Source organism: Nesoenas mayeri, assembly GCF_963082525.1.
Source record: "Nesoenas mayeri genome assembly, chromosome: 17".
NCBI lineage: Eukaryota > Metazoa > Chordata > Aves > Columbiformes > Columbidae > Nesoenas > Nesoenas mayeri.
The window spans coordinates 1,196,923-1,214,102 of NC_137565.1; the positions used below are offsets into that span (position 1 = coordinate 1,196,923).

Below are 17,180 nucleotides of genomic sequence, written 5' to 3' on the forward strand. Positions count from 1 at the left end.
CCACGGCGTCACTTTGTGCCTGTGACGCCGAGTCCTGTGGCTTCTTGGAACCATGTTCTAAGCTGAAATCAAGCTGAGACACCAGATGTCTTCATGGTCTAAAGTATTAGTAATTAATCTGAGTCTGTGGTGTTTCTGCATTAGACAAAGCTTTTACTTTAACAGCCTTTTTTTTTTGAAGGTGTTATTCTAAGTAGATCAGCATGCTAAAATCTGCATCGGAAAAGATTGGTTTGAAACAAAGCAGGATCTAATGAGCATATAGTGAATCCCTGGGCTCTGCAGCAGAGTCACAATAAGCATAATAGCTCTCACTGAATGAATCCCTTGCAGCCTAAAAGCTTTTTTCCTTACGATAAAATAGCAACCCTGCAGGATTTAGTGCAGACAATATGCAAAGATCATTTGAGGGGATGTTGTGGAAAGAGAAAACAAATGAGGACGACTCCACTTAGGGTCCTTTGAAAAGACCCTTTGTGATCACTTCATTAGACAGTCTGTTTCAATATTTTCTTATTCAAGAATGACTTTATTCTAATGGAAGCATCAATAAATTCCACTCTTTATTCTTCCTCCCTGTGGTCTCAGCTAAAATGCCAGGAAGCATTTTATCATTTTTCAGCCTTCTTGCTGCAGGTTGAACGTGCAGTAATCGTTATTTTTCTAGCAAAAGACTGGAAGTGTGAACTAATGAAGTTACACAACTGAGAACTCGCCTTGGGGAAAAAAAGTTGAACAACTTTTGCCTTTCACTCCCGTGCTGGCGTAGCTTGGGTAGCAGCTGAAGGCAGATGCTATGAGACGTTCTGCCTGGTTTTAGGCTAATGTGTTTACCTGCCTGTTAGAAAAGGTGCTTGAAGTACATGGGACATTTAAAATGTCACTTTAAATCCCATCTTCTCCCTCACATAGCAGCGAGTCTATTAATTTCTTGGACTTAATTCTTTACACGCAACGTTTATCTTTACAGAAAGATAGCGGGCGGTGAGTGCGAGTGTCTCTAGAACACATTTCAATTTATTCATTCTTATCTGTTTTCTTCTGTAAGAGGTTAACAGGAGGGTTTATCTTCTCACTGTTGGCACATCTGAGATCTTACTGACTTGAGCTTCTGGGTGACCTCCAATACATACGTGAAGGACAACCTCTACGTTTGCTTACCCAAGAGCCACCAGAAGAACTTTTAAAAAGTGGCTCATTGCAAGAACATGACGGTCCCGTTACCTTTTTCCTCTGAAAGCAATCCGTCTGTAAACATTAGAAAACCCTAAGGGAACAAAGCTAAGAGGTCAAATCCCAATACATTCGTAAAGTTTTAAAGGCTAATCAAGTATCTTAGAAATTTTTTACTTTCCTACAAAGAGAAAGGGTCATATTCAGTCTGGGCTGAAACCTCTGTGCAAGAGGATTCAACACTCCCTTGACACTCATCATACTACTTTGAGAGAAGCAACTCTCTGCCAAGTGCTCGTCATTGGGGCAACTGGAATAATAATGTCATCCGTAAACTGGTGAAGCTATGTGTTTGTGGTTTGTAATTGAAATGATGAATAATCATTAGGACCTTTTCTGGATTTTTTTTTTTGTTGCTTTTTTGTTTGGTTTTTGTTGTTTTTCTTGTTTTGGCTTGTTTTTTTTTTAACAGAAACAGTAGTTTGGATCTTCAGCAACAAGTGCTTGTGGGAAATCATATTTACCCAGAAAACAACTTCTTGTTTAGCAAGAGTTCAGCATTGCAGTCTATTGGCCTTTGTAAATCCCATACCCGCTGCGCTCAGGGAGCTCTGGTGCCGCACACTTGAGGTCATGGCAGACCCTGTCTCACCTCAGCTTGTCTTTGGTGCATGGAATAAGATGTTGGATTAAGTACTGTATAACAAATGGTGAACATTTTTCTGTAGGACAGCCAGATCTCAGGTGTACAGGAATAGCTAATAATTAGTGCAAGTAAATAATTGTAGTGCAACCACAAACTCTATCATTCCGTTTGCAATTTACCCCTGATGTGGGTACTTGTTCTCCTTAATACTTAATATATCTGTTTATAGAAAAGTTGATTGAGATAATTAGCAGTAAAAAAGCCAAGGTAACACAGCTATGGTAACATTTATATTGCTATCAATTTTGTTTATAGCAGCCTAAAGAGCAATCCTGAAATTAGAAATTAACTACAATTAGCAAATAAGTGGAGTGTCTCTCAGAATGAGTTGATCATGTCTGAAAATGTTGCACAGTGTGATGCTGTGGGAGCAGAGCCGTGTCCCTGGGCTGCGCAGCCACGTGGGCTGAGGAGCAGAACCTGTTTGGTGATGATGGTGATGGTGATGGAGCTATGGCCGGGCCAGCCCAGGAGCACGCGGAGCAGAACCTGTTTGGTGATGATGGTGATGGTGATGGAGCTATGGCTGGGCCAGCCCAGGAGCACATGGAGCAGAGCCTGTTTGGTGATGATGATGGTGATGATGGAGCTATGGCTGGGCCAGCCCAGGAGCACATGGAGCAGAGCCTATTTGGTGATGATGATGGTGATGATGGAGCTATGGCTGGGCCAGCCCAGGAGCACGCGAAGCAGAAAAGGAATTCATCTGGGGTAAATTAGCATCTTTATAGGAAACAAAATTTCCTTGATTATTTCCTGGCTGTTTCCTTCATTTCTGTTCTTCAGATTTTGTCTCTTTAAAGAGCAAATTGGGGCGGAGGGCCAGGGGAAAGAAGCGGCTGAACGGAGATGTGCAGTAATGCAGATGTGCAGTAATGCAGACGTGCGCCGGGGCCGTCACAGCGCAGGCAGCTCCACTGGTGCTGAGCATCGCCCACCTGGGGCTGCTCCTGCTCCCGCTGTGCCTTGTTCAGAGCGGGTGTCTGAGCTCCCTGGGGATTCGTCTGCCGAGAATTTACCACTGATAAATACCTGTTTGTGTTGAACTGTTTCCTTTAATGTTGCAGTTTAGTACCTTTTTCTTTTGAGGTTTGTGTGAACACTGGCATTTGAAGGAAATAAACCTGTCGCTCAGATAATGTATTTGCTTTTGCTACCAAAATATATAAATAAAAATTACAAGGTCATTAACCATATCAAGAGAAAAAAATAGAGCTGTGCATTAAATAGCTGACTTCCAGGATGGCTTGGGCAAAGAGCAGTATATTAAAGTGTACTGCTCATTTCCCATTCTGATCATGAAAATCAATTAATTCCTTTCTTTTTTTGTAGCACTGGAAGGCCTCAGCATACGTCAGTCCAAATTTACGAGCCGTGTGTTTATCAGTGTATTTCATTGATCAAATGTAAATTCCAGTGGCCGGTGATTTACTGCAGAACTGCTTGGGAAGCAGCAAATAAATATTACCTCATGAAGTAGTAAAGGAAACAAAAAAAAGCCAAACTGGAGGAGAAGATTTTCATCTGCCGCTTCCCTGGCAATTTACCTTTGTCCCCGAGGAGGCAGGATGGGAGCAGAACTGCCCCAGGGCTGCTCGGGAGCGCATCCTCCCTGGAAAGGAGCTCCTGTGCTCAGTCAAAGGCCGCCTGGCAAGCAGTGGGTTATTGCTGATATTTCAATATCCTTTATTTATTTCAGCTACTGTAGCACTGGGTGCAGACCTTAGGGAACCAAAATGCATCAGCCTCACTCCCCCTGCATCATTCCGAATGTTGCTGATTTGAAGGGACAGGTCCATGGACAGTCAATTACCAACAGGAAGAAATGGGACGGTGCGGACATGGTGGCACCGGGACGGCTGGGTGACACCATCTCCACTTGGCCCCTCTTATCCATCTTCAGCAACTCAGGGACAGACAGTTCATCATTTCTTGGTTCTGTCGCTGCTGTCCCTGTGTGAGCACAGCGCAGGAAACGTTTGCCGCGCTGGCAGCTCTGCCACGTGTGCCATGGCCTCTGTGCTACATAAATGCACAGTTCGGTTAATGGCCAGATTTACCCATTCATCCTGTGCTCAGGTTAGTGTCTTATCCTCAGCTAAAATTTCCATGGGACATCCTGTACCAGGTGTATCTTGTATCTTGGTGAAGATGGGATAAGGGTGTTTGTGAAGGGAGAACCGCTGTGAAAACCAGCGAAGCCTGCAGGCACCGATCAGAAAGAGAGAAGAATAATTGACTGACTCACAATCAAAGTCTAAGTTTCCATAATAAGAAAATAAGTATGTTTCCATGCCTTTTGGGTTTTTTTCTGTTGGTATTGTGTATGTGGGTAACTTGTTTCCTTCTCTTTTCCAAAGGTGATGTTCAAATCCCCACATAAAAGGCTCTGGTGTGGAACACGTCATCTGAAATGCTTATTTTACACCTAAACGTGTATCAATTTTTTCTGGCAGCCACGTTGAAGCTATTAGAAGTCTGTTCATTGATTTGGAGAGCTGACACAGTGCCAAACACAGCCGGCAGATACAACTGCTCTGTGCTGAAGTTTCAGTAACAAGCACTGGGTGAAATTAGTCCCTGTGATAGAGGTTACCACCTTATCACTTGTCTTTTGCCTAATGCTTCCAAGAGCAGTGACATTATGGGGAAAGACTTGGATATTTATGTCATGTAGACTTGTGTACTTAACACAGGCAGCTGCGTTCATGTTGCATTTGTGTATAGTCACCGTGCAGGGAGGAGATTCACCCCCAAGCGCAGGTAAATCGGGTGATTGCTCTGAATCCTTCAACAGTGCCACCCAGGGAACACTCTATGCAGAACAGCTGAAAAGCAGCAGTTGTATCACCTGAAGAAGAAATTTAAAAAGTAAAATAAACTAAAAAGTCCTGTAATTGTTTTTCCTCCGACTCCCCAGGTGTGGCAGTGCGGAGGGAGCATGGAGGTGCTGCCCTGTTCCCGCGTGGCACATATCGAGCGCACGAAGAAGCCCTACAACAACGACATCGATTACTATGCAAAACGCAACGCCCTGCGCGCCGCCGAGGTCTGGATGGACGACTTCAAGTCCCACGTGTACATGGCGTGGAACATCCCCATGGCGGTAAGTGCGGGCCGCGCTCCCTGCCGAGCGGAGCGGTGGTGGGAGCCCCCAGTGAGCTCCGTGAGCTGCAGGACGGTGCTACAGTTGAACAGGGATGGCAATTGTAAGTGGGGGAATCTTGGGGCAAGAGCGCTCTCATGCTGGTGTGTGCTCAACACAGAGGGTTGTGCCGTATAAAATTGCTTCCTGGGTGTTGTGTGCTCGGAGAGGTGACACAGGCTTGTAATTTCTAGAGCACGATGTTTCAGGTTTATGTGCTTCCTCAGAAGAAGTCGTTAATTTGGGATGCCATTAAACTTTGAGGTGTTCATATGCTACAGTGGTGAGGGCTGCAGAAATGTCCATAAATAAATACCATTTATCATGAGACTCAGTAGATCTCACCAGCATAAAAACCGAAGTATGTGATAAAAGAATCACACATTAACCAGCTTTATTGTCTACAGGCTGAGAGTTGCGACGTGAACACATTCTGTTTCTTGCCTTGCAAAGGAATTGTAGATGGCATGTGGGGACCTCTAGTAATCCGTGTAATATAAATATTAGATAAACTGTAGATTCAATTTATGTCTCTTCTGTAAGTACGTCACATGCTACATCTCCATTGTGTGTAACTGTTGGAGAGCAGAGGTCTGAGTTCGGTGCCAGTCGGGTGGAAGCTGACCGATGCCGTGTCTTAGTGGTGTTCGCATCCAGATGATCCATGTGCGGGGCACAGGGAAGCACACTTCCCTGTAGGTACAGGTGGCTCAGTTAACCCTCCTGTGAGGCATTCGTTCAAAGCTGATTGAAGACATGGAAACAGGAAAGTTCCCATCAGAACAGGAAAAATCACCAGCCCAACAGTGTCTTTGTGAATATTCAGTTATGGCCCAGAGTCCATCAGGGTCATGGGAGTCTTGTCAAAGACGTGATCAGGTTTAGTCTGTGTCCAAAATACCCACTTGTACTTTGGTACCTAGGTAATATATCAAACCCCATTTTTATTGATTCCTGTTGTAGTTCTGAAAATACATACACCTGAAGGAGCGAGGTTTTATTCCTCCCCGTGTGGTGTCTGAAGTGTCCGATGTTCACACATGGCCAAATTCACTTGCTGCTGGTCAGTATGGATGTTTGGTGCTGTGTTGAAAGCTGGGTCTCTATGAAGACGTGTTGGTGACTTCTTTTGGCATGAGAGGTCACTGTAGAGAATTATTTTGTCTGAACAAGGCAATACTGCAGAACTTCTTTCCCATACAAGATTTCCAGGATAGTAGGAGGAAGACAAAGCAGCATCCACCTAAGTTTTCAGGGGCATTTTGGCCTTGTCTGCATCCATTTGATAAAATATTATGTTTCAAATAGGAGAGGAAAAAGAAGTAACCTTGGTAAATTTGTTTGCTTGATGCCTTCTGCAAATGAATTCTGAGAAAAGACATTTAAATAAGCATTTACACCAAAACATGATTTCCTTTAATCTCTCTAAGATTACTTATTTATGTCGTTTTCTGCACTGAGCTGTACAGCAGTGCTCTAAAGAAAATAAAAAGGGGGGGCACATCTACATCAAGAGACATAAAATCAGCGTAAGTACTGAACATCAAAATTTTCTTTCCATAAAATAAATTGATTGATAAAATGTGCATCGTAAAAACAACCCCATTTGCTTTCAGGAAAAAGAAGCTGGTGTTAGTATTCACAGTTATTCCACTGTAGTGTTCAGTCTGAGTGACTAACAAGTACTGTGCTGGTATAAGCCATAAGAAAAACCTTCTGCAGAACTAGGAACCTCACTGCCTGCTTAAAAAGAGTCCATCCACATACTAAATTCTGTGGACATTTCATTCTTGTACCCCGCGCATGACGAGTGCAGCTCGTACAGGGGCAGGCACGGCGTGTTCGGAGCTGTTCGATTTTCCACTCCTGTGGTCTGCAGGAATGGCACTGCGAGCAGGGCACCCTCCTTTAGAACACGGCAGAAAGGGACAGCTCACATACATCTATTCTTCCATACCAAAACCTATCCAAATAAACACTTTCATAGCTCACACCGTCTTTTCCACAACTCGTTCCCTTCTAAGTTCTTGAGGATCTGTGCATAACGTGTATCTCGATCAGCAGGCGCTCTTTGAACACGTCTATAAGATCATATTCCCATAACCTTCAGCAGCAGGTCAGCATAGCTTTATTTTAGTTAACCAAATATTTGGTATGCCCCTGCTTATGATCTATTCCTCAACAATTTTAGTGATAAAGGAATCTTATATTGAATGATTTATGGTGCTGAGTGCCTCTGAGAGTTGCTCTCCTCATATGTAGCCTGAAGTAGCAGGTAAATTACCATTCATTGGAATGGATGCTGCATCGAGCTTGTGCCACAGTATGCAGCAGCACACAGCAGTGAGCGCAGCAAGCTCCCTATGTGGGAAATAGAAAAACCTGTTCAGTATTACGCTTGTATTGTCTCCTGAAAACCAGGCGTCTGTTGGGGATTCTCATAAAGCCTGAGCTAAGTTTGCTGCTGCCTTGCAGCCCCACGTTAGACCTCATTTGTAAACGTACAGAGACCTTTCTGCAGGAAACGCGCAGGGCACTGAACAAAGCGCCGCACGGAACTCCCCAGATCCAGTCCATTCGGTTCATACGGTGTCGGAAAAGATTTTTAGATGAGGTAACTCTCACGTTGAACTGTGATTTATTACGGTTTAAATCAACAGACTAACTCAGGACCTGGCATTTTGTAAATGGCTCATTTTGATCGTGTTGAGTTGACTCTTCCAGCCTATGTTTTCATGGGATTTGGAATCAAACATGAATTAAATTCTGAAGTAGAATTCTAAGAAGGTTTTGAGTTTAACTGCGTTATATGGCTCAAGTCTGCAAATGAGCTCCAGTTCCAGTAAAAACTGAATGCTGGTCTAAGCAAATGTTTAATGGAGCTTAATGACTTTTTGAGCAGTTCTGCTTTGATGTTCTAACAGGCCTGTTTGATCTCATTTACATTTGTGAATATCCAAGGCTATTACTGGAGTAAACCGTGATCAAGATGCCATATCTTTGAGCAGAATTACCGCCTAAATTCCTCACAAATCTGAAAGCAAAGGAGTTCAGGTTTGATTGCAAACATTTAGAATTGCTCTAAATAACAACACTCTTATTGTATTCTTTTTATTTTGATTTATGTCTGGTTTTTGCTTGTTCGTTATCCTTCTTTTTCCACTGACTTTCATTAATATTTATTGTCTGTTCTCAACAGCAGCTGCTTGATGAGCTGCTACTTAAAACTGAGAAAGAAGAAAGGAAAACACAGCTTGGTACACAGAATGGGCTCCAGTTGGGTTTCAATTAAAATAAAAGACTCATAAAGTCAATGCAGTGAGATTTCTTGATTTCTGCTTTGTAGAACCCTGGAGTTGACTTTGGAGACGTTTCTGAGAGAATAGCCCTACGGCAGCGGCTGCAGTGCCGGAGTTTCAAGTGGTACTTGGAGAACGTCTATCCTGAAATGAGGGTGTATAATAACACCGTCACTTATGGAGAGGTACTGTATGTCTTTGAAAATGCATCCCGGCTGCGAGCAGTCCTCCGTCTCAGGTCTGTGTGCTCAGGGGATGGATTTCCAGCTCCAGCTGTGTCCCGGTGCTGAGTCCCTTGGAACAGCTGCTCTGAGGAGCTGAGTGGACGGGTCCCTGAATCCCAACCTGTCAGAAATGTGGAGATGTTTCCTTTCAGCTTTCTGGATCAGTTATTTCTCTTCTATGAACCAATCGCATCTCCCACATATGCTCAACTCCAATCTCTAAAGCAGTCAGACATACCTTCTGTAGCTCTTTAAATCTATATAATGTGCCTGTAATGTATGGACTGCTGTCACTAATGGCTGTGAACTGGGCCGAGGTTCCAGGAGCTCTCCTGCTGCGTAATGTTTCTGAGATTCTGTTTTAGTTGTCTACATGAACTACAATTAAATCCAAAGGCAATATATTTTGACACAAGACAACGAAATGGACACTATTCCTTTCTGTTCCATTTGATTGACTTCATATAAGTCAGGCACTTCAGATATTGATGCAAAGTGTGAGTTTTATTGCATAGTATCACTTTGCATCCTAATATATCTATCCCTGGCAGTAACTGAGGAAAGACGTGTAATAAATTCAACAGGAGCTATTAGTAAGGGTCAGGCCTGAGGCGGCTGTGAAGTGCAAAGAGCACGGGCAGCATGGTGATGGTGATGGTGGTGGTGATGGTGATGATGGTGATGGTGATGGTGCCAGTTCCAGTGGGCGGTGAGCGAGCCGGGCTCTTTGTTTCAGTTGAGTGGCCATATGAAGGTTCTAGAGACACACAGGAAGTTTAATGATGCAAGTATCTAATTCATTAACCTTTATAATAAAACGGAGCCACACAAGCCATGTAGCCAGTGTAAACTGGCACCGGTCCCTTTCAGTCTTACGTGCCCATAATGAAAAAACTAGACACTTCATCCCAAATAGCATCAAACCTGTTATTAAATACCTTCTCTTCTGGTTATTTTCCTGGAGGAAAAGACATATGGATTTCAGCAGGTTTAAAGGAAAATGCATGTATTGAGTAGATGTGAAACAGATTGAAACAGTAGTAAAAATATATTTCCTGGTGACTCAATTCACATGTTTAAAGCCATGTCATAAAGCTGTCTTCATCTTCTTTAGCCTTATAGTACTCAAGTCATAAAATAAACGTCCTGATAGTTAACTGCTGGTGAGCCCCCTTATCTGATCTCTGTGACGCTCATGTGCTGTCATATGAAGGATTATTTAATGATTGTTTGGACACCTCTGTATTATTGGGCAGGACAGCAAATTGTTCACAGTCTAAACCAAAACTGACCTGTTGACTGTTTCAAAATGTCCATCTAAATAACTTTTTCACTAAGATACCTGTAAAAGTCGTGTCTAAAATATGTGTGTAGTATTTCTACCCTGAAGAGAAAGAAAGGCCTGAAGTTTCACAGGAGCTCCAGCCCAGTTTTACAGACCTGGAGCCTTTCGATGTCTGGGGAAGCACAGGGATTTTAGACTCAGTTCTCTGAACCCAAACCACAAGTGTATTGAAAGCCTTCCAACGCTGGTCCTCGTTGCCGCATCCTTTCACTACAATGTGCTTTACACCACTTCTGTACATAACCCTATACTATAGCCTCAATTCAAATAGGATTGTTTCATATGCTTTTTTATTTTTATATACGCAGTAGGAGCAAATAAAAGGGTGCAACATCCTGTACCAGTCCTGGGTAGTTCCTATGATGTTTGGTTTACATCACACTCTTAACATATAGAGTCAAAGTTTATCTATACACAAGGGGTAATTTGGAGCAAAACTTGGCCTGGGTCTTTTATACTGAATTTTTAAGGGGTTTTGATCCTTGAGCAATTGCTGAAAATATAACTCTGACCCGTGGTCTGTGAAGACAGCAGGGTGTCCAAATAACGGCTTTTCCTGGCGCAGGTTCCTTATTGGCATCCTGCCATATCTGGAGAATGTGCTTCTCAGAGGACAGTTTTACATATTAGGAGTTTCAATAGCTGTAGTGCGGCTGAGATTTAACTAGACTGGACTTGTGTTGTACAAATGAATGTCTAATACAACCGTGTTTTTCTGATCTGGTTACAGGTGCGTAACAGCAAGGCCAGCGGCTACTGCCTAGATCAGGGAGCCGAGGAGGATGACAAGGCGATCCTCTACCCCTGCCATGGAATGTCCTCCCAGGTAAGTGCTTAAAATCCCATCGTTAATGAGAAAACTTAAAGTATTTTCAGGAAAAAAGAAAGGGTAATTCAGTCCATTTGAGTTGGGTTTGGCAGTGTATTTCTGGGGTGCGAAAGAAAATATTGGAATTTAGACAGTTTGTTTGGGTGAGCGGCTCTTCTCATGTTGATGTTACTTGTTCTAGGAATAGCACCTCTTCAGATTAACTGTTTGTTGGTCCAATAGGCTCCTATGCAGAGATGATTCAGCAACCTGCTGCTGTGATTCCCCAAGCAGGCAAAACCTTAAGCACATATTTAACATCAGCTTCAAAGGGAATTAAGAATATCTTTTAATGCTTTTCTAAAAGAGAAGATTTCTTTTTTATTGGTCCCTGTACATATTATAACTTTCTTATGGACGTCTGGAGATTTTAAAATGACGTTTCTTCTTTTCATGCTCATAGGGATGTTACTTGTTTTTTGAATACAAGTTGGATATTATTTAAATCCAGGACTTGAGTTTCTTCTGAAATGCAATTGTAGTTTCTTGTGAAGTGCCACCTGAACCAACAGTACATTAATGAATATTCGCATGCGGAAACAAACTCTGACCTTATCACAGGTTTAACAATTATCTGAAGTTCAGTCGTACTCCCATTGACTGGGAGTCCTGGCTCATTCATCACCATGGAGGCATAACAAGAGTCACGAATTATAAATGTTACCTGTTGTGCTTAATTGCAAGGTGGTGCAGAGCAATGCCTTATTAGGGCAAAGTGAGACAGACAGTGATTCCTACTGACAAAACGTCCGCCTTTGGCAGGATGGTTACGGAACGCTTGACTGGCACTTTCCTGGTAGAGGCGGAAGGAACAGCCTCTGAGCATGGTAACTAAATAATGGTGCTTAATTAAATGTAAATGAGCTTTTCAAGAAGGCTCTAGCTGGAGATGTCAAGGCACTCAGAGTTGAGTCTCTCGCTCCATTCTAATTCTGACCAGAAAGTTGCAAATTTCCGTCCTTTCAGAAAGTCCCTTTGCAAGCTCTAATCTGCGATCGTTGTGCGAGCTCTGAGAACAATAATGAAATAAATGCTTCTGACTGTAATTTATTTTGCAATTTAAGTCCTTAACCTACTGATTTCCCTCCATGACTCCTATTTCATAGAACATGCTTTGACTCCCAGAAGAAGAAACTAGATGAGGGCGTAAGTCACTGTGAGTGTATTGGAAGGAAGCACAGTGAGCCCAGCTTTTCCTGGTACATTTCAGGGACATTTTCAGGTGTAAAGTATCTCACCTCTCAGCATCCAGCTCTGCCCAATTTTTTCCATTAAGGAACAGGTGATTTTCCTTTTAGTAAGATATAAATATATTGCTAGTAGTTGATGCCTTTAGAATTGCTGGGTCTAGGCTGGACACTGGCCAGTGCTTCTCAGGTGCAAACAAAATACACAAAGTATTTACTGCCCAAGAAGCTGAATTTGTGAAGTGTCCGGTTAAATCTCTTCTGGCTCACTTGTGCTACAGGTCTGCGGTGTCCTGTCCATCTGCATCTTCTGGAAAAGCCTGGGAGGCTGGGTCTAGACTTCACGTTACAGACACAAGCTAGAGCCCTTTCGTTACTAGCTCTGCACATAGAAAATTACTCTTCCCAAACCATGTGAGAATGATGAAAATATGAGAAAGGCAAACAGTGAATCTGCTAACTCATCCTGCAGCACTTTCCTCTTTTTTTAATTAAAAAAAAAGAAGTAAGAACGAACAATTTTCCATTGTGTAAGAAACACCAAGCGGCAGCAGGCAGAGGTGATCAGAGGTGATAGTTTATCTCAGCTGAGCATTTCACAGCCAAGCATGAGTTGGAGCCACTCAAATGCAGCCAAGTTAATTAATGATTACACAGCTGGAAAACTTCTATCATCTCACCACAATTTACAAAATTAATTTGGTATGAGGACATGAGAACCACAGCTGCATAAACCCTAATCAAGGATATTCAAGCACATAGCATGAAAGGTGTTGACAGCAAGCCTTTTAATATATTAAATAAACATTTTTTTAAGCCCTTCTTCTAATCAGCCTGGTGAGCGCAGTTGTCTGTTGTGTTTAGCTTTCAGTTTTTGACATTTTTCATCTCGAGCATAGGGCATAAAATACCCCCCTGAGTTGGGATTCGGGTTAGTTGTACACACCTACTGAATATAAATGAATATAACCATGGAACTCATTTTCACCAGTTGGGTTATCACTGGTGCTTGATGTGTCCTACCTCTCGCTATTCAGCTACAGTCTTGTTTGCTTTTCATACACTTCAATTTTGACAAGGAAATTACCACCGATTTTAGTGTACATATATATATATAGTTCCACTGAAACCAGCAGGAGTCTGTTAAGTGTTTAAAGAAAGCAGAGTTAGGAATAAGATTATTGTTCATCTGTGACAAAATGTTCTTTTCTTCTGCGTACCCTTCTATTTCCCTGCATACGCACACCCCTGAATGGTGCTGTCCTGCATACCGGTGAAAAATAAAACCCCTCTACCATTACAGCTCCAGCAACAAAACACTGTTCCCTGTGTGTATTCTCAAGCCCATTTTTACCATGATAAATCACATCTTTTCAATGACATCAGCTTTTTAATTTTTTTTATTCAAACAGGGACAAGCTATTTCCTGGATGCTCTGGAATGCATTTAGGCTGAGTTTACATCAATTTAGCTTAATGGATTTGAGTTGAGCTAGGTCAGTGCAAGCCAACAGTTAGGAATATCCAGACAAGCTTTTGCACCGGTTTAAGTTCACTTTCAGATCTGGAGGAGGTAGAATAAAGGGTCTAAAATCAAGCTTCCTTCATCAGGATTGTGTTCTCCAGGCCCAATGTCACCCAGCAGCTCTTCAGTGGCTTCTTAGGTTGCAAGAAATTTCCTAGGTCCCCGGTGTGTCTGTGTGTCCATAGGAAAAACTTTGTTCCCTGCAGTAAAAATTAACATGAATTGTTGTGCATGCTTAGATCTCTTTATTAAAAAAAAAGCACCTCTAAAATAATAAATGGCTCTCACCTGAAGCCTCTAATTACAGCCAGTAGCTTTTACTACATCACTAAATTGCAGAACAGTTAAGCCCCAGACAAAACTGCAATATCAGAGTGTGATTCTTTATTATGTGGGCCTGAAGCGCGTGCTAACAAATCCATTATTTCCCGCATGATTTCAATTTTTTCCCTCTCCTATCTCTGGATACTGGTTGCATGGTCGGATTTTTTCAGTAGCGTTTATCTACAAAAACTAATTAGACTTGTTGCTATCAATAGCCTCTAACAGAGCTCTTAAGAACAAACTGCATGGCAAATTGACATCGTGTCCTTGTCAAATCAATTCCTGCTGAGTGGCTTTGATTTCCATATTGATGACTTCACTTTCTTGATTGCCCTTTGGCAGTGACACTAGGGCAGGGAGGGGAGGTGTGGAAGAAGGGAACGTTGTGTCCTGTGAGAGACCCTGTGTTGGGAAAACAACTCTCCCAAGCTTTGCCCTTGAGCAGCATGTGCCATGGAGGCTGCATCTTGAATCCCGTGTGTGGTTTTGGGCCCCTCATGCCAAGAAAGGCCTTGAGGTGATGGAGCGAGTGGAGAGAAGGGAACGGAGCTGGTGAGAAGCTGGAGCACAAGTGTGATGGAGCGGCTGAGGGACCTGGGGGTTCAGCTGGAGAACAGGAGCTGAGGGGAGACCTTCTGATCTCTGAACTGCCTGGAAGGAGGTTGGCGCATGGAGAGGGTTGGTCTCTTCTCCCAAGGAACAAGCGATAGGACAAGAGGAAATGGCCTCAGATTGCACCAGAGAGGTTTAGGTTGGATATTTGGAAAAATTTCTTCATGGAAAGAGTTATTGGGTGTTGGAACAGGCTGCCCAGGGCAGTGGTGGAGTCACCCTCCCTGGAGGTATTTAGATGAGATTCTTAGGGATATGGTTTAGTGCCAGTGTTGGGTTAATGGTTGGACTTGATGATCTTCCAGCCAAAATGATTTTATGATTCTGCGTGCCAGACTGGGAAGGTCCCACCACACAGGAGGACAGGAGGACGTGTCGCCGGCAGAGGAGGCAGCTCCAGGCTGGCGCTGTGTCCCGTGTTCAGGGTTCCTAGGGCCGTGGTCCAAGCCTTCCCTTCCCTTTCTCCCGCAGCTGGTGCGCTACAGCTCGGAAGGTGTCCTGCAGCTGGGCCCGCTGGGCTCCACCGCCTTCCTGCCCGACTCCAAATGCCTCGTGGACGACGGCAAGGGCCGGACACCCACTCTGAAGAAGTGTGAAGATGTCCTGAGGCCAGCACAGCGCTTCTGGGACTTCACACAGGTACGGGAGAGCTCAGGGAACCTTGCAGAGACAAGGTGTGGGAGGAATACTGCTCCAGAGGGCGCCTGGGGAAAAACGACGTCTCTAGAGGACTATTCTGGGAATCCCCCCTTCTGCTTTCTAGAAATAGTCGGGTATGTTTTCCACAGGTCGTGTGTTATCCCAGAATTTTCTTATATGACTACTAAGGAATTTTGGGGTATGCTTTTGAAGATTTTACACTTTCTAGCTTTCAATTAATTTCTGGCACTTTTGAAGGCATTCTTACAGTTTCTGTGATTTCCTGTCTCTTGGGGACTGTAGTGGTTCTCTAGTGCTTTTTAGAGATTTTCTAGTGATTTCTGGGGAATTTTCTAGCAGCTGCTAAATCTACCGTTATCAAGGAATGGTTTTGGCACTTTGTGTGGGTTATTTAGCTCCTCCTAGGAATTTCTAGCACTTGCTAGGGACTTTTATCACTTGATATATACAGAATGTTCCAGGCATTTTATAATCCTTTCTAAGGATTTACAGGTCTAGCACCGTATTTCTTCTAGTATGTTCACATTTTCTATTCCTTCTTCTAATCCTTATTTAATTTATTTTTCTCAGAATGGTCCAATCATCAGCAGAGACACTGGCCGCTGTCTAGAAGTGGAAATGTCAAAAGATGCAAATTTTGGGCTCAGATTGGTTGTACAAAGGTGCTCGGGGCAAAAATGGATGATTAGAAACTGGATCAAACATGGTCGACATTGACTGCTGGGGCTGAGAAGCCGCCTCTCCTGCCGTCGTCCATTGCTCAGTGTGCCATATCTTGCAAGGCATTTGTCTTAAAGCAAATTAGTTTGAACAGGACTTGGCTGTCAAAAGTCCTCCATAGCTGGGCATTCAAAGGAGGAAGAGAAGAAAAAGGAAAGCAGACACACTCATGCCCTATTTGACTCTTCCTTGCTTTGGTAGATGACCTGGAAAGCATAACAAGAGTCTTCTGTTGATTTGGAAATTGTTGGAACACCGGAACACAACAGAAAAGTGGGTTCCTTAAGCTCTCCTGAAGGAATTGATAGACAGATGTTTCTATGATGAGTTGAAGGGAGAGATCCCAATACTGCCTCATAAAGAGAATTCTCTGATGGGTAGCTTTTTAGCTTTAAGTTATTGACTGGTGCACAACTCCTACGGTGAATAATCATGTGCCTTTTTTATTGTACTTCATATAAAAGGGGACTTGAAAAATCATACCTTTTCAGCATGTCTGGTTCATTGTACTAAACAAGATGATCTGTAAATAACACTGGAAATATAATATATATGAAAAATTCCAAGGTTGATTGTTTAGGAGTCTCTAATTCTAGATAGAGACTGTTCCACAAATGTTTACAGGTGGTTCTCAACCTTCAAGCTGCTAAAAGGCGGCATTTTAGAGACCTCTTCTAGTTAGACACAGGTAAATGTTGAATAGGTAAAATAGCCACATGCTCCATTACATTGCCACATTTTACATTTCTTGGCTGTAAAAGCATCACAATATAGCACTTGCATATTTAACTCTTTGGAGGCAGTAAATGTCCCAGTAGATGGGTGGATTTCTCAAGGCCAGGGCTGGCCCCAGCCCTGGACACGAGTCCAAGGCTCCACGCGCAGGGCAGGGGCACCCTGGTGTGTTCCAGCGGCTGCCTGCAATCTGGACCCTCGTTATGTCTCAAAATATGTGAAATGATTTAGGTGCCATCTGTGGAATTTAGCAATTTGAATCTTCCATTTTGTTACCCGTCCTGTGAAAACGTCCAATGTGAGCAAACACGCTTCGTGAGCACCGTTTAGACAAATTCCTGAACAAACCAACGAGGCATTTTCAGTATTTGAAAAACAAAGTAAAAGCTAGTGATAAGAGGGCAAATTAGAGAAGAACTAGGCAGCGTATGTAAGTGCTGTTACTCTGGAATAGAACTATTTTAGTGCAGTTGGCCTGTTGACAGCGTCTTTGTGAACATGGATGGAGTGACGTGGTTCGTGGCGCGTCCCAGGGCTGTCCCAGCCGGTGCCACTGGCAAGGGCAGCGGGCGCTGGATCAGGGGCTGCGGCACAGAGCTCTTCATCACGGAAGATGTGGTCACACTGAAGGAGAGACACCCATGGTATCTGTGCACTT

At 43.2% G+C, this 17,180-nt stretch overlaps 1 protein-coding gene across 1 annotated transcript in view; it reads left to right on the top strand.

The window, feature by feature from the left end:
• GALNT9 (polypeptide N-acetylgalactosaminyltransferase 9) overlaps window positions 1–15,784 on the top strand; it is a gene marked incomplete at both ends in the record, with an annotated part of 95,964 nt that extends 80,180 nt beyond the window's left edge. The window contains 5 exons of the mRNA XM_080355186.1: window positions 4,800–4,985; window positions 8,371–8,508; window positions 10,623–10,718; window positions 14,879–15,046; window positions 15,638–15,784. Of these exons, the coding sequence (XP_080211312.1) occupies window positions 4,800–4,985; window positions 8,371–8,508; window positions 10,623–10,718; window positions 14,879–15,046; window positions 15,638–15,784 (735 nt within the window). The remainder of the gene's footprint in view (window positions 1–4,799; window positions 4,986–8,370; window positions 8,509–10,622; window positions 10,719–14,878; window positions 15,047–15,637) is intronic.
• Window positions 15,785–17,180: the final 1,396 nt, after the last annotated feature.